The 24705-nt window shown below is 47.7% G+C and overlaps 1 protein-coding gene across 3 annotated transcripts in view; it reads right to left on the reverse strand.

Annotated features, from left to right (window-relative positions):
* e2f2 (E2F transcription factor 2) overlaps positions 1–24705 on the reverse strand; it is a 76964-nt gene that overhangs the window by 17742 nt on the left and 34517 nt on the right. For 2 of the 3 annotated variants that reach the window (XM_073034559.1, XM_073034557.1), the window contains exons 2-3: positions 5372–5477; positions 2900–3119 (exon numbers count right to left, since the gene is read on the reverse strand). In XM_073034559.1, the coding sequence (XP_072890660.1) occupies positions 2900–3119; positions 5372–5399 (248 nt within the window). In that variant the 5' untranslated portion in view covers positions 5400–5477. Of the gene's footprint in view, positions 1–2899; positions 3120–5371; positions 5478–17648; positions 17790–24705 lie in introns of those variants that run through there. The other variant, XM_073034558.1, reaches the window with a different exon arrangement.

Consider the following 24705-nt stretch of genomic DNA (forward strand, 5'->3'; position numbering starts at 1 on the left):
ATCAGGTGATGAGGTGTTTAACTGTCTGTAAGGAGAGGCAAGGCCACATCCTCCCTGACATTCCCTTCCTTCAGCCCTCCTCCTTCCATATCTCTCCTCATTGCTGGGACTACAAGGTCCCACAGCATTCCGAGGTGCCTACGAGAGGTAATGTTGCAGCTATATAGGACCCTGGTCAGACCCCACTTGGAGTACTGTGCTCAGTTCTGGTCGCCTCACTACAGGAAGGTTGTGGAAACTATAGAAAGGGTGCAGAGGAGGTTTATAAGAATGTTCAAACACGAGGAAATCTGCAGATGCTGGAAATTCAAACAACACACACAAAATACTGCCTGGCCTGCTGTGTTCCACCAGCATTTTGTGTGTGTTGTTTATAAGAATGTTGCCTGGATTGGGGAGCATGCCGTATGAGAATAGGTTGAGTGAACTCGGCCTTTTTTCCTTGGAGCAACGGAGGATGAGAGGTGACCTGATAGAGGTGTATAAGATGATGAGAGGCATTGATCATGTGGGTAGTCAGAGGCTTTTCCCCCAGGGCTGAAATGGCTATCACAAGAGGGCACAGGTTTAAGGCTATGGAGTAGGTACAGAGGAGATGTCAGGGGTAAGTTTTTTTACTCAGAGAGTGGTGAATATGAGCAATGGGCTGCCGGCAATGGTGGTGGAGGCGGATATGATAGGGTCTTTTAAGGGACCCCTGGATAGGTACATGGAGCTCAGAAAAATAGAGGGCTATGGGTAACCCTAGGTAATTTCTAAGGTAAGGATATGTTCGGCACAGCTTTGTGGGCCAAAGAGCCTGTATCATGCTGTAGGTTTTCTATGTTTCTATCTGAGACAACTGAACCACCGCCCTCCCAACACCACAAATTTTCACTCTTTTACTGGCAACTGGTATAAGAAACTTTAACCCAACACCCCCTCCCACACCCATTCCCCCTCTAACACTACCCCCAACCCTGTGCAAAGATCAGGACTGTCAACCCAATGATGGACAACAAGCTCCAGTGATTAAATTGTAGGATTTTCTTTCAAGGAACATCATGAGAAAAATGAATACTTTTATCTCTTTATTTACTAATTGCCTTTAAAAGAGAGGGTAAACAGCTCCCAGCAGTCTAGAAATCCATCTGCTTTGTGGCTGGTTAAGGGTTGTGAGTTTGCTCGTGCTGGGGATGAATAACAAGGGCTTGAACACAAGAGCTGAAGGGACGTGACTCCAGGATCACAACCATCCAGACCCAACAATCCAAATGGTATGGAGGGGCCCTGCACAGGATCAGAAAAAGCTACAGAAAGTTGTGAACTCAGTCAGCTCCATCACGGGCACAAGCCTCCCCAGCATCCAGGACATCTTCACGGAGTGATACCTCAAAAAAGCAGCATCCATCACTAAAGACCCCCATCACCCAGGGCATGCCCTCTTCTCTTTCCTACCATCAGGAGGTACAGGAGTCTGAAGACACACACTCAACAATTCAGGAACAGCTTCCTTCCCCTCCGCCACCAGATTTCTGAATGGACATTGAACCCATGTACACCACCTCAGCATGTTTCCCTCTCTTCTTGCACTAATTTATTTTACATATGGGAGAGATGGGAGATGGGAGATGCCAGAGAGTAGTGGTGGATAATTGTTTATCGGGATGGAGGCCGGTGACTAGCAGGGTGCCTCAGGGATCTGTTTTGGGCCCAATGTTGTTTGTAATATACATAAATGATCTGGATGATGGGGTGGTAAATTGGATTAGTAAGTATGCTGATGATACTAAGGTAGGAGGTGTTGTGGATAATGAGGTGGGTTTTCAAGGCTTGCAGGGAGATTTATGCCGGTTAGAAGAATGGGCTGAATGTTGGCAGATGGAGTTTAATGCTGAGAAGTGTGAGGTTCTACATTTTGGCAGGAATAATCCAAATAGAACATACAGGGTAAATGGTAGGGCATTGAGGAATGCAGTGGAACAGAGAGATCTAGGAATAACAGTGCATAGTTCCCTGAAGGTGGAGTCTCGTAAGGTGGAGTCTCGTGTAGATAGGGTGGTGAAGAAGGCTTTTGGAACGCTGACCTTTATAAATCAGAGCATTGAGTACAGAAGTTGGGATGTAATGTTAAAATTGTACAAGGCATTGGTAAGGCCAAATTTGGAATATTGTGTACAGTTCTGGTCACCGAATTATAGGAAAGATATCAATAAATTAGAGAGAGTGCAGAGACGATTTACTAGGATGTTACCTGGGTTTCAGCACAAGTTACAGAGAAAGGTTGAACAAGTTAGGTCTCTATTCATTGGAGCGAAGAAGGTTGAGGGGGGATTTGATCGAGGTATTTAAAATGTTGAGGGGGATAGATAGAGTTGACGTGAATAGGCTGTTTCCATTGAGAGTAGGGGAGATTCAAACGAGAGGACATGATTTGAGAGTTTGGGGGCAAAAGTTTAAGGGAAACACGAGGGGGTATTTCTTTACTCAGAGAGTGATAGCTGTGTGGAATGAGCTTCCTGTAGAAGTAGTAGAGGCCAGTTCAGTTGTGTCATTTAAGGTAAAATTGGATAGGTATATGGACAGGAAAGGAGTGGAGGGTTATGGGCTGAGTGCGGGTAGGTGGGACTAGGTGAGATTAAGAGTTCGGCACGGACTAGGAGGGCCGGAATGGCCTGTTTCCGTGCTGTGATTGTTATATGGTTATATACAGTATTTATTACTGTAAATTATAGTTTTATTATTACGCATTACAATGTACTGCTGCCACAAAACAGATTTCACAACATGGCCAGTGATATTAAACCTGATACAGATTCTGCCACTTAGGTTGTAAACTCAATACCCCAAGGCCAATTTGACCCAAAGCCGGGAGCTATTCAGAAAGCTTTACCGCTGGGAGGGCAGAGTCTCCACTTACATCCACTGGATGTTGTTTTTGGACTTCTTCCTGATAAGCTGAATGCCTTCCAAAACATTGGTGATGTCATAAATCCGTCTCTTTTGAACCTCGAGGACTTCTGCCGCTCGATTTAGATCCAGGACGCCATCAGGAGACTCACTCAGCAGGTGGACAAACTTCTTGGTCAAGAGCCCAAGCGAAGTGTCGTACCTCGTCTTCTCTCCGGGAGACTTGGGGGCTGCGAAAGGAGGAGAAAATAACAGATGGGTCCTGGCTTCGAAAGAGAAAAAGAATAGCCAAAGAAATCCTGACACACTGCAATAACAAAGGGGAGCCAGGACTCGTCAAGATTCAAGACTGTTTGATGCCATTCCCGTAAACAAGTGTAAAGGAGAAAGAAATAACTGTTACCATGGACCTGATGCACTACAAAAAACACAATGAACAAAGCACACAGTAATAAAAATTAACAATAACTATAAATACAGGAGATAGCTCACATACATAAATTGATTGTATGTCCATAAAGTGACACTGGGCCCAGGAGTGTCTGTACATCAGGAAATGATAAAGTAGTGGTGGGGTGGGTTAGTGATGGAGGTGGCCTTACTGCGTGGACAAAGTCACTGTTTTTGAACAGTCTGGTGGTCCTGATGTGGATGCCGTGTAGCCTCCTCCCTGATGGGAGTGGACAAACGGTTGGTGTGCAGGGTGTGTGGGATTGTCCACGGTGTCTCCGGCCTTGTCAGGTACCTCTCTGTATAAAGCTAGAACTGCTGATGAGTTGGGCAGCTTTAACCACCTGTTGTGGAACACTCCTGTCCGCTGCAGCACAGTTTTTGTACCACGCAGTTACACAGCCTGTTAGGATGCTCTCTACTGCACAGCCGTGGGCTACTGGTCAAATGTGAGTTTACAGTACTACCAGTACAGTGGAGTAGCGGTTAGCGCATCGCTTTACAGCATCAGTGATCACGAATCCGGGTTCAATTCTTAAAGAGTTTGTACGTTCTTTCTGGGACGGCGTGGGTTTTCTCCAGGTGCTCCAGTGTCCTCCCACATCTGTGGAATTCATTGCCACAAGCGGCTATGGAGCCAATTCACCAGGTGCATTTAGAGGAGGTTGATAGGTTCTTGATAAGTAAGGGTGACAAAGTTTACAGGCAGACAGTGTGAGAATGGGGGTGAGAGGGATAATAAATCAGCCATGATGAAATGGCGGACAGGACGCGATGGGCCGAATGGCGTGGGTTAGTGAGTTGTGGGTAAGCTGCGTCAGCACCAGGACTGTGGTAACACTTGCGGGCTGCCCAACTGGAATGTTATCCAGGAGTTCACAGCTTGTCACAGTTTTTGCTGGTGCAGTTTGACTGGCTTCAGCCTACAAGGGCCCTTTAAGCACCTGGATGTCTTTGGCCCAGACTGATGGGGGGGGGGGGGGGTGCAGATCCTGGGCTATTTCTAGTCATCATCAAAAGTACGGACTGTTGTGGGTGGGACTCACAAGGTACAGTGCCAACCCTTTCCCATGCTAGTCACACATTACCCTGGTGGAACTTGCTTTTGCTCTCGGGTTCATAATCCCCTCAGTCTGGTGAGGCACCCACAATCCCAGTGGTCAGCGCCTTAAAAATTCCCTACTTACTCCAAAGTGACACCCACCCACCTTCCAAGTCTCCGACACCCATTGCAAAACTGGAAACACTATGGCTATTTCCTCTAGCTGAAATCCTATGGTCAACTGTACATCCCCGAAACACCAGACAGGGAACGGCACAGAAACTGTCAAGACAATAGCACGCAGGGCTTTGAGGAAGAGCAGGGTATTGAACCTGACTTGAGCTGGGAGACTTGATGGGCTGAGTTGCCCAATTCTGCTCTTATGCCTTCTGGTTACGTTCCAGTGATGTAACCATATAACAATTACAGTACAGAAACAGGCCATTTCGGCCCTTCTAGTCCGTGCCGAACGCTTACTCTCACCTAGTTCCACCCACCTGCACTCAGCCCACAACCCTCCATTCCTTTCCATTTCATATACCTATCCAATTTTACTTCAAATGACAATATCAAAGCTACCTCTACCACTTCTACTGGAAGCTCGTTCCACACAGCTACCACTCTGAGTAAAGAAATTCCCCCTCCTGTTACCCCTAAACTTTTGCCCCCTAACTCTCAACTCATGTATCGTTATGGCGGGTGAGTTGAGGGCAAGCTATGTCGGCCACAGACCCACGGCTATACAAGCAGGATGCCCAAGGCAAACGGCTCATTGCACTGTACGCGTGACAAATAAAGATAATCTTAGTCTTCAGTCAGATTCTTCCATTCAGGTACGGGCTGAATTCCATAACAACTCCACCATAAGTAAGGTCTGGATTGACCAAGCTTCACAGAACGTGCTAGAAAGAGACTGTAGGAAAATCTCCGGAATGATTTTGAGGTGATTGTTTATCACTGTCTTCGGTCCACGCAATAACCAATTCTTACTTTTTGGACTGGGAACCCTGGCCGGCATTTTGCCCTTTCCTTTGGGAGTTCGAAATTCCAGTAAATTATGGTGCCCACTGCCTTCAAGGTCCAATTTCCGTTTTGCCTGAGAATTGAAATAAATGAAAATTGGTTAGAAATTAGTTTATTATTGCCAGATACCAAGATACAGTGAAAAGCTGTTCATACTGATCAAAATCATTACACAGTGCACTGAAGTAGACCAAGGTAAAACAGTAACAGTCTTCAAATTAAGAGAACGTGAATTGGTAAAAGTACTCAGGCCTTAAAAATTCCACGTTCATCCCAAAGGGAGGAGTTCACCCTACTCCCCCTGTAGACCAAGCCAATCCCACTCTCAGGAATGCTTATTCTTCCTGAACCCCAAGTACCTTGGACTATTCAGATATGGGAGGAAGGACGAGGCAGCAAAAGGATCTATACTCAATGTCAAAGGCAGGAACACACACACAAATCCGCCGGACTTCTCTGCCCAGGGCTGTTACCACCAGTAGGACAACTGTCAAGATGTAGAATTGGATATTGGGTGGGTAGAGACGGAGTACAGTGACGTAGCTAATCCCACTACCTTACAATCCCACTGACCCAGCTTCCAACCTGAGCTCTGTGCCTTTCTCCCAGTAACTGCACAAACTTCCCCGCTGCTCTGGTTCCTACAAAGACGCACTGGCCTGTAGGTGAACTGACTAATGAAAACTGCTCTTCCTGTGTAGGAGGGGGGCAGATGTTGTTGGGAGTGAGCAGACAATACAGCAAAGTGTGGATAGGTGATCCGATACAGTTCATTCCGGTTAGCTGGGGCACATCGGACCTGTACAGTTTGCCTCAATTAGCCAAAGTTTCATGGAAATAGTCAAAAAGGTATAAAAAAAGATAAAACTACTGTTCAACTGAGTAACAAATCACATGCAATACAGAATTAGAACACTACCAATACTACTACAGTACTACAAAACTGCATCAGTTCCTAATAGTTATCGACAGACGAATTCATCCAGTGAGCACTGCCGTGATCTTTTGATTGACTGTACATGAACAAAATCAGCGCAGACACAGACAGAAATGCTCTTGACGATTACATCCCCCAAGTCTTCATTATAACATTCAAGATGATTGTTGATACCTTTGAAGTTTTCATCGTCCACAACTTGTTGAAGTGGTGAAATTGTTTCATTTTCACTCCGGCTGTTTCTGGCATTTCCAAGTCAGAAAGATTGCAATGCAATCATCCAATCCAATCGTGATCAGGTTACCATTTGCCAGATTGCGCCACGTGCTAAGTTGGCAGTTAAGTTCCCGACAGTGCAAGCATGTCACAGGCCATAAAGCAGTCTGGTGTATGTGCAAGTTATGGAAAGGATCACAGATGTCTGTGGCCTGTCGAGTGATCTGTGTACACATTACTCCTTTAACAGCAAGGAACTTATTAACAATAATGTTCCAAAGCAATTAAGTGTACCGTAGCGGTTAGCGCGACACTATTACAGCTCGGGGCATAGGAGTTCAGGGTTCAATCCCAGCAACCTCCGTGAGGATTTTATACGTCCTTCCCATGGAACATGTGGATTTTCCCCAGCTCCTCCGGATTCCTCCCACAGTCCACACGTACCCGGTGGGTTAATTGGCCATTGTAAATTGCCCCATGATTAGGTCAGTGGGTTGCCGCGTGAGGCAGCTGGTAGGGCCTGTTAGACCAGAGCAAGCGGAGAAAACCCAGGCATTCCACAGGAGGGATGTAAACTCCTTATGGGTGACGTTGGAATTGAACTTCGACCCCTACACTGCAATGGCGTGGTGCTTACTGCTACCCCACCTTACACACAGTCCGTGTAAGTAGGTGTCTCTATGAGGAACCGAAAGGAACTTTGAGAAGCAGAAGGAAGAATGACTGATCAGTTAATATCGCTACAAGGAAACGGACAGCGGATGTTTCAGGCCGAGGCAGGGGTTTCCTTCCTGGGACCCACACACCCCTCAGATAATGGAGGTCTGTGGTATATAAACAGAGGCTGGCAACACCTGATTTAGAGTCTCAGACACAAGAGATTCTGCAGATTCTGGGTTTCTTGAACAACACACACCAAAATGCTGGGGTAGCCCAGTGTGTCGGGCAGCCTCCGTGGAGGCAAACAGCCAATGTTTCAGGCCGAGACCCTTCATCAGGACTGGGGGGGGGTGGGGTTGAAGGAGGAGATTCTTGGGTGGATGGAGAGGGCAAGGGTGGCTCTGTGGGAGGACTAACATCCCCTTTACAGGACATTCCCGAACACAGGGTTAATTCAAATGCTGAGCTGGAGCTCAGCAGGACCTGGCTGTCGCAGTAAACTGTGCAGCGAGCCCCCACCCCCAACCCCAGCACGTAGCCTCACAAACCACAGGCTCAAGAGACTCTGCTACACCCTCAGAAGGGTTTAAAACCACAACAATCACAAAGGGAAACCATTTACTGCAATCACTCATCATGAGGAGCGTCGGCCTTCTCAGGAGAAACCTCAAGCCACTGGTGCAGTTTCCAGACCTCAGCCTCCTTGATAACACAGGCGCGGCTACCAGAGCATGCTCGGAGACCATCAGCCACCGACACCATCCCGTCCCACCCCACTGACCGGGGCCTCGGCAGCCCTGTAATCAAGATCCACTTCTGACGAGGAGGGTGCAGATCACTGCTTTAGTACGACTTGGGCAGCAACAGGAATGACCCTGGGCAGCAGACAACTGTAGTGAGAGCGACACACACAACAGGATCTCAACAGGTCAGGCAGGGAAGCGGGTAGAAAAGTTCAAAGTAAATTTGTTATCAAAGTACATATGTGTCACCATATACAATCCCGAGATTCACTTTCTTGTGAACATTCACTGCAAGTACAAGAAACACAATAGAATTAATAACAATCATCAACAGAATGCACAAATGCAAATTGGGAACATGTGATTGATCACCTCCCTACAGGAAAGCTATCAATAGGATTGAAAGAGTGCAGAGAAAATTTACGAGGATTTTGCCAGGACTGGAGGTCCTGAGTTATCGGGAAAGATGGAACAGGTTAGGACTTTATTCCTTGGAACATAGAAGATTGAGGGGAGATTTGATAGAGGTATGCAAAATTATGAGGGGTATAAATAGGGTAAATGCAAGCAGGCTTTCTCCAGCAGTTGGGTGGGACTATAACCAGAGGTTATGGGTTAAGGGTGAAAGTTGAAATGTGAAATATTTAAGGGGAACCTATGGGGAATCTTCATTCAGAGGGTGGTGAGCACGTGGAATGAGCTGCCAACGCAAACAGTAGATGTGGGTTTAGTTCCAACAGTTGAGAAATTTGCACGGTACAAGGATGGGAGGGGTATGGAGGGCGATGGTCCGGGTGTAGGTGGATGGGACTAGGTAGATTAATGGGTCAGCAAAGACTAGATGGGCCAAAGAGCCTGTTTGCATGACTCTATGAAGAATCCTTCAGAGTGAGTCCATAGGTTGTGGTAACAGTTCAGTGATGGGGTGAGTGAAATTATCCCCTCTAGTTCAAGAGCCTGATGGTTGAGTAATATCTATTCCTGAAGCTGGTGGTGTGAGTTCTGAGGCTCCTGTACCTTCTTCCTGATGGCAGCAGTGGTGTTTTCCTACGACAGTGCTTCATGTGGATGTGCTTACTGGTGGGGAGGGCTTTGTAGAATCTTCCATTCAAGGGCATTGATGTTTCCACCACCCCATACTGGGTTTGACCCCTTCATTTTCAGTCCTGATAAGATTACCGAGGCCTTGACCAATATCTTTGTATCCTCTCTAGCCACAGGCAAGGTCCCAGAGGACTGGCGGGTACCTAAAGTTATTCCATTATTCGAGAAGGGAACTAGAGATAATCCTGGAAAGGATAGAACTGGTGAGTCTGGCATCAGTGGTGGGGAAGTTACTCAGAAAGAATTCTTAGGGACAGGATTTGAGTATTAATCAGGGAGAACCAGCACAGCGTTGTGCGGGGCAAGTCGAGTCATACTAAGGTGACACACTTGAATTTCATGACTGGAATGTGTTGTGGAATTTGTTGACTTAGCAGCAGGAGTACAATGCAATACATGGTAATGTAGAAAGAAAAAAAAATCAGTGGCAGTATGTATATTAAATAGTTAAATTAGAAGTGCAAAACAAATAAAATAATAAAAGAGTGAGATGTTGTTCATGGGTTCAATGGCCATTTAGGAATCGGATGGCAGAGGGGAAGAAGCTGTTCCTGAATCACTGAGTGTGTGCCTCCTTCCTGACGGTTACAATGAGAAGAGTGATAGGGGGTCTTTAATAATGGACCCTAATTGGCCACCATAAGGGGTGTGCGTGTGTCTGTCTGTCTGTCTCGTGCCCCTGTGCGCACGCGTGTCTGTCCGAATGAGTGAAGAGAATGCCGGGAGAATAAAGACCAGGCCAACCGAGTGCTTGATGGGCCGAATGGCCTGTTTCTATGGCGTGGTACTTGGGCTTTACACCACTGCACATTTTGCTTAGTGACCCACACAAAATGCTGGAAGAACTCAACAAGTCAGGCAGCATCTAGAGGGGACAAATGGTCAACATTTCTGAGCAAGACCCTTCATCACGACCATCCCATAAAGACTGCCTGACTTGCTGAGTTCCTCAAGCATTTTGCATGTGCTACTCACAATTATACAGGTGACAGTGAGGGAGGAGATACGTCTCTACCAAAGGAGGTGTAAGGCACTCCTTCCCTCCACTAGCCTGCAGGTCACCCTTGGGCAAGGTGTAGTGTCTACGAAGCCCCCCCCCCCTCCGATTAGGGTCACATGAAGCCATGGGAGCAGGTAGTGGATGGTCATATGAGCAGCTGATGCATATCACAAGTCCTGGTTATGTGACCACTGACACCAGGCAGTATTGATACTGGCTGGAGTCTTGTAAAGGAACTGCCCAGAAGGCAATCATGGCCATAGACCAAGATCACCCATGTTATACGGCACAGCACATAGTGATGATGTCATAATGACACGGCACATAATGATGATGACTCAAGTCTTCCAGCATCCAGATTTATTAGGAGTGTTGTGGACACAAGACCCTTAGCATTGTCAATGATCCCACTCAATTGTCCAACATTCACTTTAATCCCCTACCGCCAGGTAGGGGGCACTGTCTCATTTGGATGGGAAATAGCTTCTACCCCCAGGCCATAACACTCCCTGCCACCATGCAGGTCTCATCACATAAGTGCCAGCAGTGTTATACTGTTTACTTTTTAAACTTGAGTCATAAATGCACATTATTTATTAAAGTAATATTACCACCAGTAAACTGTGTTATATGAACAGCACTGTGCACCGTGACCCGGTCAGGCATTGTTTTGTTTGCCGGTATGCACGCATACCACAAACTCGACAGAATTTTGTGTCTCCAATTCTTGGCTCTTGTTCTCCAATCACAGTTTCTGTTACTGCCATATGGTGGCGATGGAGTGCCAGGGCAGCAATGGCGCGCTCCTAAACTGGCTCAGCCCACACCATTTGTTTTATTTACCAACACAGCATGCAGTAGTCCTTTCCTTCAGGCCACACTGCCCCAGCACCCCACAACCACAGAGTAGGTCTTTCTGGCCCTTTGGACCACCCCACCCCAGCAACCCCACAACCCAATTAATTCTAACCTAATCATGCAACATCATTTCAATCAGGATGGCCTGCACATAATGGACTGAGCTGAGCTGAATATTCCTGCACTCTTTCAATTTTGTGCTTTATATTCTGTGCATCACACTCATCTTTTTGCCATTTGCGAGATTCATTTTTCAGGAGGTTGGGGGTTTAATGATTTTCTTTGAATGGGTTCCATGGTTTTCTTTGGTTCATGCCTGTCTGTGGGAAGGCAAATCGCAGGGTTGTATACTGCATACATACTTAGATAATAAATGTACTTTGAATTGACAATGACCAATAACCGGTTTCTCTTTGGGCTGAGGGAGGAAACCAAAGCACACAGAGAAAACAAACACATTCCATGGGGAGGACGTAAAGATTCTGTACAGAACGGCGCCAGAATTGAACTCTGAACTCCAAATCGCCCCCAAACTGTAACAGCACTGCGCCAACCACTCACTACCGTGGTGCCCAGCCAGTCTCACCGTGTTAGCTTTCTGAAGCCCCACTGTCCAGCTTCCCAGCTACACAATAACTCTCATCTGTGTCCTCATGAATTACGTTCACATTGAATAGTGTCACAACGACTTTTCAGAGGCACCGAGCAGCTCCAGAACCTTAATATCCAGGCACAGTTTAAGAGCAGGACATCAGTTGTTGTAACAAATGGCTTCACGGGGTACTCTCAGGCCCCCTCAACATGGAGTCGAAGAAGTGTGAAGCCCTGCACGAGGCTCCAGCAAGCCTCACTGGAAGCCATTTTGTCCCCATCAGAAGATAGGGGCAGTGGCCACTTCATCACTGACACAAGGGAAAACAGACTGTGCTATTTAGATCAGAAAATTAGATTAGCTTGATTTATCACACATACACTGAAACATACAGCGAAATGCAGCATCATCTCGCATGAACAACTGAGAATCCAAGGATTGCTCTGGCACAGCCTGCAAATGTAGTCACACTTCTGGCGCCAAGTGATGGGGGGGTGGGGTCAATGCTTCGGCTGCTGCTTGTGTGTGGGGGGGGCAGAAAGGGGGTCCTTTGGGGTCCTGGTCTTTCTTGTTTCGTGGATATCGGTGAAGAGTACGAATTTCAGGTTGTCTACTGTATACATTCTCAGTTACCAAATTGAATCATTCCAACACAGCATGCCTGCAGCTCTCTAATCCTAACAATAAACCTTTGGACTGTGAGAGGAAACTAGAGCACCCAGAGGAAACCCATGCGGTCAGCCACAGGGAGATCGTACAAACTCGTTACAGGCCGCGGCAGGAATCGAACTCTACTTGGTGATCACTGGCATGTCAATATACCGAGCATGTAGGTTTGAGGCACATTAAACCCAGTGGCCTTATGTCAACAAGTTATTACTACAGAGAATTACTTATCCTTTGTAAACTAGAGGAACTCAAAACTTCTTGCAAGGTTGTATACAGTTGGAACTTTAAACAGGAGGAGAGGGACTAACACAGTCTGCTGGTAGGAAAGATGGTTAAATTAACAGGTGAGTGGTCCGGTGTCCTGGATGAGGAAAAATCAGGGACAGATTCAAATGGCGAATGGGCATAACCAGGATTTAATTACAGTCCGCAGAAAGTGGGCTCCATTGGCAGCAGATCCCAATCCCAGGGGTTCATACCCACTCTGGAGATTTCTGAACTCTTATCTGACACTGCACAGTACCAAAGACTCAGTAGACCATTTCCATGCTGTGGACCGTTTCTGTGGCGTGGGACTCTCCCACAGAGGTATGCTCCCTCCCCATCCCACCGATGGCCTTCCTTCTACCACGGTTCTGAGAGTTGCAGAGGTCGATACCGGGAGCCGCCAGTCCCTACCCTATGGGGTAGGAACCAGTCAGGGCAGGAGGCAAGAGGTTCAGAGTTATACCTGCCCCTTCCTCTATTTGCCAGCATCCCCATCAAGAAGATCGCTTTCCCCTGGCAAACCTAAACCCTTGCAGACCAGGGATTTGGATGAAGTCACCGTGTTCCTCCCAGGAGGCTTATCTGCATTCTTGAAGATCTCCTGGTCGCAGTGGAGTTCCCACTGAGGGAGCTTCCCTGTCAGGGTACAGGAGACCTACACTTCCCTTGCCCAGAAGCTGCTGACTTTCGGAAGGAGGAGGGCAAACATACACCATGTTGATGTCAGGGTGGCACAGCAGCGCAGCAGTCAGCATAACGCTGTTACACAGCCAGATTCCCACCGCTGTCTGTGAGGAGGTTATACGTTCTCCCCGTGACTGCAAGCGTTTCCTCCCAGTCCAAAGCCGCTCCATTAGGGTTAGTGATTGTGGACGTGCTTTGTCAGCTCCAGAAGCATGCCAGAGACAATCTTTGCCAATTTAATCTGAGGCAAATGACACATTTCACCATAGGTTTCAATGTACGTGTGACAAGATTTTTAATTTCTCTTTACATCACACTCGGGCACCTCAGTAGTGATTAGCATGACGCTAATACAGCTGAGGGTGAAGTTCAGAGTTCAATCCCAATGTCCTCGCCAAAAAGTCTCTGTTGATCTTCCCCATGGAATGCATGGTCCTCCGGTTTCTAAAGATATACTGGGTACATTAATTAGCCATTGCAAATTGTCTTATGATTAAGTTAGGTTTGGAATATCTTTAGGGTGGTGAATCTGTGAAATCCACAGGTGGCTGTGGAGGCCAAGTCATTGGGTATATTTAAGGCAAAAGATAGTAGATTTTAAGGGATATAGGGGCTGAGAGGGAAATGGATCAAGCACAATGAAATGGTGGAGCAGACTCAATGGGCCATTTGCCTACTTCTGCCTCTATATCCTATGGTCTAAATTGGGGTTGATGGTCTGGAAGGGCCTATTCTAGACTGTATCTATAAATAAAAATTAAATAAGAAGCTGATCACCAGAGGTACTGTGGCTTTAAATTGCTGGACACTAACACGTGGATAACCTGTACTAGGCCCAGCACATACTCCAGCCTCTGAGTAAGTTATGGAGATTCAGCATGTCCGTGTATTGTATTGTATAGTTTTGACCTCTGTTATAGGAGAAATGTTACTAAAATAGAAAGCACACAGAAAAGCTTTACAAGGAAGTCATCTGGACTTGAAGCCCTGAGTTACAAGGAGAGATTACACAGACTAGGACTTTACTTCTGAGAACGCACAAGACTGAGACCTGATCGAGGTACCGTGCAAAAGATCTCAAGGGGTGAAAGCCTCAGGTTTTTCCCTGAAGATAGTGCTGAAAACTGGAAGGCCTAAGTTTACGATCAGAGTTGAGAGTTTAAAAGGGACGTCAGAGACAATTTCATGCACGAGTGGTGCGTGTTTAGAGTAACTTTATTTTTTCATTTATTTGGAGATACAGTGGTAAGCAGGCCTTTCCAGTCCGTCGAGACACACCACCCCAGAAAACCCCCAATCTGACACTAGCCTAATCGTGGAACAAGTTACAACCACCACTTAACCTACCCAGTACGTCTTTGTCCAGAAATAGCAATTGAAGTGGGCGCATTAGCAATATTTAAACATCATCTAGCCGTGAACATGGATAGGACGCATTACAGAGCTATGGGGTATCGTGGGTGGACTGGACAACACGAAGTTGGGCGCAAGGGCCTGTCTATGACTTGACGCTTCCACCATCAGGAATCCCCCACCACTGAGGTCACGTACTCTTCTCACTACTGCCTTCAGGATGGAGGAACAGGAGCCTCAGGACTCACACCACCAGGTTCAGCAACAGTTATTACCCCTCAACCATTAGGCTCTTGAACCAGTGGGGAGAACTTCACTCACCCCAACACTGAACTGTCCCCATTCACTTCAAGGACTTCATCTCATGTTCTTGATATTTATTTATTATTTCTTTTTTTATTTAGTTTGTCTTCTGCACTGGTAGTTTATCTGTGCTGTTGAGTATTTCATTGATGCCATTGTGTTCCTTGTATTTATTGCAAATGCCCACAGGAAAATGAATCTCAGTGACATACGTATGTTGAATAATTTTACTTTGAACCATTCTCCAGTCGCGGTTCCCCCTGCTGCCATCCGGTGGCGATAGACTGTCAAAGCAACAATGGCTGCAGGCCTCACTCACCCAAGCTGCTTCAGGCCACACCATCCTCTGCCTGCCACCCTGCTTGGTTTCTGACACCCCACTAACTATACAGCTTCCCAGATGCACAATAGCCCAACCAAGGGAACACTGGATGACTGATGGCGATGATGTCTTTCAGAGAGAAGTTAAACCAGGTTAAACACAACTATCAATGCCACCATTTTAAAGACTAGGCAAATTTTCCTCGTGTCCTCAATGATTATTGTACTATTTGTGGGAGATTATGTGCTCAATAACCATAACTCAAATGCGCTTCATTCTACAAAATACATCTCAGGACTTGCTCCTAATGTGTTTGCCACGTTTGAATAAGGCTTATCATCACTGACATAAAGATGAAATACTTTATTTTGTGTCACCAGGAAACAGTTGATGCTTCAGGCCAAGACCTTCACCAGGACAGGCCTGATGAAGAGTCTTGACCCAATATGCGGACTGTTTATTCCCTCAATAGATGAGGGGAACTCAGACACCTTTGGAGTTTCTCCAGCATTTTTTGTGTTGCATCTGCAGAGTCCTGTGTGCAAACCTTCCACGGCCTCACCCTCTGCCATCTTCTAACCCTACAACCCCATTTTCACCTCGAGGTCCACCCACTGCTCAAGCCCCAAACCCTCTTTCCCGGTAACACACCCGTGAACAGCCATCTCTACAACACAGGTCACCTTCACCAATATCTCTGCCCCTCACTCCACTCACCACTAAAGAAACTGCTGTGAATTCACTTGGCACATTTTACTGCACTGGGAGGGGCTATATAAATGTAGGTGATTGTTGTAGACTCACTTGTGCCTTGCACCTCTGTGATCCCAGCTGTGGTGGGTTCCTGCCCTTAGCTCACCAGAAGTTACAACCGGCAACGGCAGATACCTACCACACAAGGAAGAGCTTGGGCCTTTAGTTTAAACAGGGCAGCGACAGGGCTGTTCTTTGGGGCTTGGAGCAGTGCCAAAGCAATGCTGCAACGTGACAGGGCCCCACCTGTTCATGGCAATCGCCTGACAGCTGCCTGCCTCACACAGAGGGTGGGGCTGTGGGCAGCGAAGCTGAGGAACCAGTTCCTCAACAGATGGGAACCTTTCCAGGGGCAGCAGAGCTTCCAAACATTTACCCAAGGGTGATTTTTTTTCCTGGCGAGTTTGACTGTTCTCTCCCCCCCCCCACCCCCTTCCCAACTCTTAAACCTCATCAACTACCCTCTCCTCCTACCCCAATGTCCTCTTCCTTCCCTCATCCCTCTGCCTCAATGCACTTGTCCCCACCCTCCCCCACTCCAAAGCCTCCCCTCCCACACCACTACTCCAATCCCCTTGCCTCCCCCTCCACCCCAATGGCCTCTTTACTACCCTGACTGAATGCCCCCTCCTTCCCCTTACTTCCCCTGTCACAATACTCCCTCCCTCTCCTCTTCGCTCCCCGCGCTCCGCCAACTTCACGAAGTTCCCACACAGATGCAAACCCCCGAGGGCATGGGGGTGAACCACACACTCACACAAGACTGAACTTTGGAGGCAGCCGGTGGAGGAGGTCTGGAGTTTCCACAAACTCCGAGGCCAGGCCTTCCCAATCACCACAACAGCAACTGCACAGGTTCGTCTCTGCAGTAAATGGCATTCCTCGCACATCTGAAACGCCAACAAATTGTTACCAGATTTTCAACACCAGTATTTTTAATGTTTTAAATTTAAAAAGCAGAAAGTGGCTGGTTACTCCGGAGTGGTGTCTGACACCCAGATGGGAGAGGGGACGGTAACCAACAGTATTTTATTTAGAGATACAGCGAGGAATAGGCCCTTCTGGCCCTTTTAATCTGCACTGTCCAGCAACCCTCGACAACCCCATCTAACCCCAGTCTCACCTCGGGACAACTTATAATGACCAATTAACTTTCTAACCGGTACGTCTTTGGACAGTGAGAGGAAACCGCAGGTCCCAGAGAAAACCCACGCATTCCACAGGGCGGGACATACTAACTCCTTACGGAGGGCGCCAGGATTGAACTCTGAACTGCCCCGAGCAGGGGAATTTACCCCGGACAATGCTTCTCGAACCAGGAGACTGACAGAAACACCAGACACCTGTAGAGTCTTGGTGTGGAGACGGTTAACTACACAGTGGAGATTTCCCCTCAGCTGCCGGTGTGTGAGAAATTAACAGATGGCCAAATAATCCTCACTCCACGCACACTCCTCAGAGTATAGAATCGATCCTCCGCCACCCGATCCACGTTCTGATGTGAAAGACAGGGCATAGCAGTTAGCATAATGCTATTACAGCTCGGGACATTAGAGTTTAATTCCTGCACCGTCTGTATGTTTAAACTGTGACCACGTGGGGCCAAAGTTAGTATGTCAATTGGTCATTGTAAATCATCACATGATTAGGCTGCAAGAAGGGTTTCCAACCTTTTGTGTCATGGACCCCCCACCATTAACAAGGGGTGCATGGACCCCAGGTAGGAAACCCCTCAATAAAATATAATAAAGCCTGTGGAGATTGTAAATCCCAGGATATCTACCTGCCAGTCACTCCTTTCTCCTCTTCCATCACGCCCTCAGATGCCATCGTAATTGATGGCCTTTTCAAGGAATTGCTAGATAACCAAAGGTTTCTCAACCACCGTCTTCTCATCGTCCAGGACCAGAAAACCCTCCAGAGATGACCCTGCCCAAAACTAGAAGACCGTATTTGGAGTCGGCAATGACCCCGATACAATGCCTGTCAGCTGCTCCCGTCTCCTCCCACACGTACGGGTTGGTGGATTAATTGGTCACATGGGTGTGACTAGGCAGTGGGGGCACGTTGGGCTGGAAGGGCCTGTTACTGTGCTGTAGCTCCAAAAATAAAAAATATAAATATTCATAATATACAGGTATACACCCCTCCTACCACACTAGGTCAATACCCTCAGTTCTCCAGACCCGGAACACAGAACAGTACAGGCCATTCACCCACGATACTGTCCAGACCCGGAACACAGAACAGTACAGGCCATTCACACACGATACTGTCCAGACCCGGAACACAGAACAGTACAGGCCATTGACCCACGATACTGTCCAGACCCGGAACACAGAACAGTACAGGCCATTGACCCACGACACTGTCCAGACCCAGAACACAGAACAGTACAGGCCATTGACCCACGATACTGTCCAGACCCGGAACACAGAACAGTACAGGCCATTGACCCACGACACTGTCCAGACCCGGAACACAGAACAGTACAGGCCATTGACCCACGATACTGTCCAGACCCGGAACACAGAACAGTACAGGCCATTGACCCACGACACTGTCCAGACCCAGAACACAGAACAGTACAGGCCATTGACCCACGATACTGTCCAGACCCGGAACACAGAACAGTACAGGCCATTGACCCACGATACTGTCCAGACCCGGAACACAGAACAGTACAGGCCATTGACCCACGACACTGTCCAGACCCGGAACACAGAACAGTACAGGCCATTCACACACGATACTGTCCAGACCCAGAACACAGAACAGTACAGGCCATTGACCCACGACACTGTCCAGACCCGGAACACAGAACAGTACAGGCCATTGACCCACGATACTGTCCAGACCCGGAACACAGAACAGTACAGGCCATTCACCCACGATACTGTCCAGACCCGGAACACAGAACAGTACAGGCCATTGACCCACGATACTGTCCAGACCCGGAACACAGAACAGTACAGGCCATTGACCCACGACACTGTCCAGACCCGGAACACAGAACAGTACAGGCCATTCACACACGATACTGTCCAGACCCAGAACACAGAACAGTACAGGCCATTGACCCACGACACTGTCCAGACCCGGAACACAGAACAGTACAGGCCATTGACCCACGATACTGTCCAGACCCGGAACACAGAACAGTACAGGCCATTCACCCACGATACTGTCCAGACCCGGAACACAGAACAGTACAGGCCATTGACCCACGATACTGTCCAGACCCGGAACACAGAACAGTACAGGCCATTGACCCACGATACTGTCCAGACCCGGAACACAGAACAGTACAGACCATTGACACACGACACTGTCCAGACCCGGAACACAGAACAGTACAGGTCATTCACCCACGATACTGTCCAGACCCGGAACACAGAACAGTACAGGTCATTCACACACGATACTGTCCAGACCCGGAACACAGAACAGTACAGGCCATTGACCCACGATACTGTCCAGACCTAACTTAACCGACTGCTACCTCTACTTCTCATTCTGTCCTTTCTAAACCCATGGTTATCCAAAATTTCAACAGCTGCCCTGAGCACCAATTAAGTGCCAAACCCGTCAACCTACACTAGCTCAAATTTTAAAATTTCATCCTCATCTTCAGGCCCTTTCAGAACTCTGCTTTTCTCCCCCTCTCCTTTTGAATGCTCCCCAAACCTTCACTGCACCAATTTATTCATTCATATCGAGACAGAGTGGAGCAGTCCCTTCCAGCCCTTTAGCTGTGCAGGCCACCAGCCCCCAGTTTAACCCTAACCTAATCACTGGACAATTTACAATGAGCAATTAACCTATCCGGTGCATCTTTAGATCATGGGAGGGAACCGGAGCACCCGAAGAAAATCCACGCCTTCCACAGAGGATGTAGAGAGACTCCTTGCAGAAAATGCCAGGATTGAACTCTAAACTTCAAAGCCCCAAACTGTGATAGCACCACATTACTGCAGGGCCTTGAGCGGGGCAACCCCACTCAAAGCAGGCAAGGTCCCAAATTCCAACCCCATTCTCCAAATCGACCTAGCACTCTTTCAAAGAAACTCTGTGACAAGACGCATCATCTGCCCATGTTTCTCACGAAGCATGATGTAGAGATTCTTTCTGTGCTGCTGTGAATATCTTTTGCAAGTTACAAATAAACTCCAATTTCTCCCCAGCTTTTCAAAGCAGCATTGCTTCATTCAGACTGGAGAGGAGAAAACCACAAGACTTAATTCCAACAAGCTGTCGAACCACAAGCAGGGCTGCGAGGTTAATGCATTGCCAGTGCCAGCTATGGCTGAGTGGAAACACTCTCCAGAGTCAGTCATACTCACCGGTATGGCATCCGTTAGTCTCGTGAGACCATGGATCTGCGCCTGGAAAGGCTTCTCCAGAGCACAGGCCTGGGCAAGGTTGGAATGGAAGACCGGCTGTCGCCCATGCAGCAAGTCTCCCTCTCCACGACACCGACGTTGTCCAAGGGAAGGGCAAAGGCCGACACAGCTTGGCACCGGTGTCATCGCAGGAGTTGCGAGAACGAGGTTGAAGGCAACGTCTGACTGCCTTAGGGACTCCAGCTCCGGATTTGTCCTCAGGGTTTACTCCCGAAGCCTTTCCCGTGAGTGGGCAGTGGAGGTTTGAAATCAGTTTTCCCTCTCTAAGATGGACTGCCTTCCCAGGCTGACAAGCTCTATCGGCCGGAACTGTACACTACGGGCAATTTACCAACTCTACCATGCAGCATGGTGGCATCACGGTTAGCGTAAAGCTTTACAGCGCCAGCCAGCAGGTTTCAACTCCCGCCGCCGTCCGTCAGCTCTCCCCGTGACCATGAGGGTTTCCTCCCACGGTCCAAAGGCGTGTGGTCAGGGTTGGAGGGTTGTGACTGTGCTGCTTTGCTGCCGCTTGCAGGCAGCCTCCACCCCTCCATCACAACACCTGTGACCGTGTGGGTCTCCACTGTCCAACAGTTATACAGCATGAAACAAGCCCTTCAGCCCAGCTTGCCTGTGCTGACCAAGGGGCACACCTGAGCTACTACTGTCTGCCTGATTGGCCTACATCTCTTTAAACCTTTCCTACCCACGTTCCTATCTAAATATTCAATAAATGCTGTAATTGTACTCGAGGGACAAGTGTTCCACACAGAGGGTGGTGGTTCTACAAAACGAGCTGCCAGAGTGTTAAGAGGCAGGTACAATTATATTTATTGGTACCTTGCGCGTGGTGGGCTAGAGATTCGTCTCTGCCAAAGGAAAGCTCCTTCCCTCCGCTAGTCTGCGGGTCACCCTCGGGCAAGTCTTGTGAAGACACTGCCCAGCAACGGCAAGCTACTTCTGTAGAAAAATTTGCCAAGAACAGTCATGGTCATGGAAAGACCATGATCGCCCACATCATATGACATGGCACGATGAAGATGAAGCTGGGCACCTTGGTCAAAATGCTGCGTAAATGATGCCAATACTGGACTAGACAAAGGCAAAGGCACAAACAAAGCAGGCACTAGGACCCACTGAAAGCCCATCATCCTTTCCTGCGCCCTCCACCCGTTAACTCATTCCTACCCAAGACATTCCAACAGTCAAAATGAGCCATGAACAGAGGCTGGGATCTGTTAAATTTGAAAGGAGGCCACCACACAAACTGTGGCAGCTGGAAAGATTATGACACAAAACACCAACCATTTCTCAAACACATATCACCCTCTCCCCCTGTCACCAACCCTTAATCCCAAGAGTGGCCATTTGAGCAGAGTCAAAAATCAGGTTTAATATCACCAGCATATGTTGTGAAACTTGTCATTTTTGCAAAAAAAAAAGTAGTGAGGTAGTGTTCACGGGTTCAATGACCATTCAGAATCAAGTTTATTAGAAATTTGTTTTGTGGCACCAGTACACAAACTAGAGACAGACACACAAATACACACACATTATAAGGTTCAGGCTGCTGTAACTCCTTCCTGATGGTACCAATGACAGAAGGGCATGTCCTGGGTGGTGAGGGTCCTCAATGACGGATGTTCCATTTTTTTGTGGATTCACCTTTCAGCTCTGGAAGTTAGGGCATCAAAAGACAATCACTTTCTAAGTGTCTCTTGACCTTACAGCCTACCTCGTCACGGTCTTGCACCTCACTATCTGTCTTTGGCGCAATATATTCTGCATGGTTACTACCTCGATGTATTAACGTGCTGAAATGATCTGCAGGAACGGAATGCAAAACAAGCTGCTTCACTCTATCCCCGCCAATCAGCAATCTCTCAAGTGAAGAACTCCAGAATTCCACAGAAATCCAACATTAAATTGTCCTGTAGTTGCTGCGCAATAAAAATTGTGGATAAATCCAAAAAAAACTTGTGAAAAGGGTCAACTCAGGCAGTGTCTTTGGGGGGGGGGGGGGGGGGGGCGGGGGGGAAAGAGAACTGGTTTCAGCTCTCTGACCTTTCATTAGGGCTGGTGTTGTTGGCCCAGGGCTCAGCCTGAGATAGGCCGAAGTCTCTGTTGTAGAGCCCGAATCCACAGACTTCTGTCTCACTGAGAAAGTTCCGCCTACTAAACACACTATCAGGGTTATCTTGGTTACACTGCAGTTGAAACTAAGGGCTTGCCTCCTCTTACCCTAGGACAGGATATGCAAAACTCCTTGACTGCAATCTCAAAACTTACTGGTTACTGACATTGCACAATTTATTCATAATCAATTCCCTAAAATGGCTGTCGTGACCCTTAAAGGATGGTGAGGACCGCTGAGGGGATTACCAGGGGCTTGCTTCCACCCAGAGATATTTACCAGGAGCACTGCATATGCAGGGCCCTTAGCATCGTCCCTCCCATTCGTCCAGCAATCCCTTTGACCCTCTACCACCAGGCAGAAGGTAACGTAGCATTAGGACAAGACTGCACCAAGAAAAAGCTTCTTCTCCCAGGCAGCGAGACTGGTGAACTGCCTGCAGCCACCCAGGTCTCGTCACATATCAGTGCCAGTAGTGTTATACTGTTTACTTTAACTTGTATCATAAATGCACCTCATTATTTGTTAATTTATAGTAATATTACTTTTTGCATTGTGTGTGAGAGTTACACACACTGTGTTGTGCACCTTGGTCCAGAGGAACGATGTTTTGTTTGATGGTATATATACGCGTACGGTTGAACGACAAAAAGCTGAAATTATAGCAGAATCCCATTGGCTTCCAGCAGTGTCACCTGTGGCTGACTTGCCTTCACTTCTCCATGGGTTATTCCTCCAACAGTTGACCAGAGTGCCCCGGACCCCACTTGAGGAAACCACATGTCAGGGTGATGGAATCCTAGAGGACTAGAAATGGATCCCCTGGATGCTGATATGTGGCACAATAGCACACTGGCTAGCCCAAAGCGATTACGTGCCAGCAATCCGGGGTCACGTAAGGGGTTTGTATACTTGCCCTGTGACCATGTGGGGTTTCCTCTCCAATTCCAAAGACATACAGGTTAGTAGGTTAATTGGCCAGTGTGACCTCTCATTATCGCCTGGCAATCGAGTCTCTTGCTGCTTATGGGATCACACTGTGCACAAGTCAGCTGCCACACTCCCTCCATTAGAAGGTGAGCGCCATTCCTTACCTCAGACGCATTTTTGATTAAAGATTAGCTTCATCTGTCACAGCGAGATGCGTTGTTTCGCGTCAATGACCAACGCAATCTGATGTGCGCTGGGGCAGCCCACAAGTGTCACCGTGCTTTCAGTGCAAACGTAGCATGCCCACAACTTGCAGGACACTTTTGGACCGCAGCACCCGAAGAATCCACAAGGAGAACGTGCAAACTCCTCACCGACAGCATTGCAAATTAAACCCCACCCCCCCCCCCCACAATTGCTGGCATTGTCAAGCATTATGCTAACCATTCTGCTCCTGTGCTGCCCCCATCTTTGTGGGTGTAATGAGAGAGACATGTAGCAACAAAACTAAATCAAAACAGAACTATTGCCGCTAGGCTATGACCGCTACAGTTGCTATACTTGCATGATGCACCCGTCTAATAATTGCTCCAAAAATCTAATACTTTATTAGCAATTAGGAAACATACATTCTCCAAGCGATAACACTTAAGCGTACCGAAGTGCAAGCAAAATTATATTAAGCATGAACACAGCGGTCGACAAAAGATATACTGTAAGTAACCTCCACCAGTCCCCGAATTACAAACTCGTATGACTAGTTACCAAAATAAAGGGGCCACACAGAATGTAAAGCAGATACAGAAAAGACGAGTGGCTCCACACAACAAACTGCACAGATACACTTATTCATGGGAAAAGGATAACCGCACGAGGGAAAGGAGGACGTGCTGAACGAGCAAGATAAAGAGAAACTGAGGCAAAAATGCTCGCATAAGCAGTTAGGCCAAAACAGCAGTTTAATTCCCTTTTGGAGAAAATTAAACAGCTGCCAAACCCAACTTGTCCCCAGAATGGAGTACATTCCACAGGGCTGGGAATAGGAGAACTGAATAAATAGCTCAAACTCACTTCAAGATGCTGAGACATGGCGACATCTTGTGAGCAGAAACAAAACTACTAACTATTCTATGAAATGTTTTTCCCCCCTGGACTACGATCACTGCAATCTGCAGCCTGTAATTTCCCTTTGGGAGTTGTTGTTCTGAACCATCCGAACCATCCGGGGTTTTTGTGGTATCTGGAAGGATCCGGCCGACTGATCTCTCGAGAATGCAGGTACATCGACCATTGCTGGAGCGGGCATGGGTCCACATTGAAACTTTTGAGTTGGATCTAAGTGGCGGGGACCAGGCCCGAGAGCAGAAAACAACCAGATGTTTTAGCCAATT

The sequence above is a fragment of the Hemitrygon akajei genome, chromosome 32 (assembly GCF_048418815.1).
Source record: "Hemitrygon akajei chromosome 32, sHemAka1.3, whole genome shotgun sequence".
NCBI lineage: Eukaryota > Metazoa > Chordata > Chondrichthyes > Myliobatiformes > Dasyatidae > Hemitrygon > Hemitrygon akajei.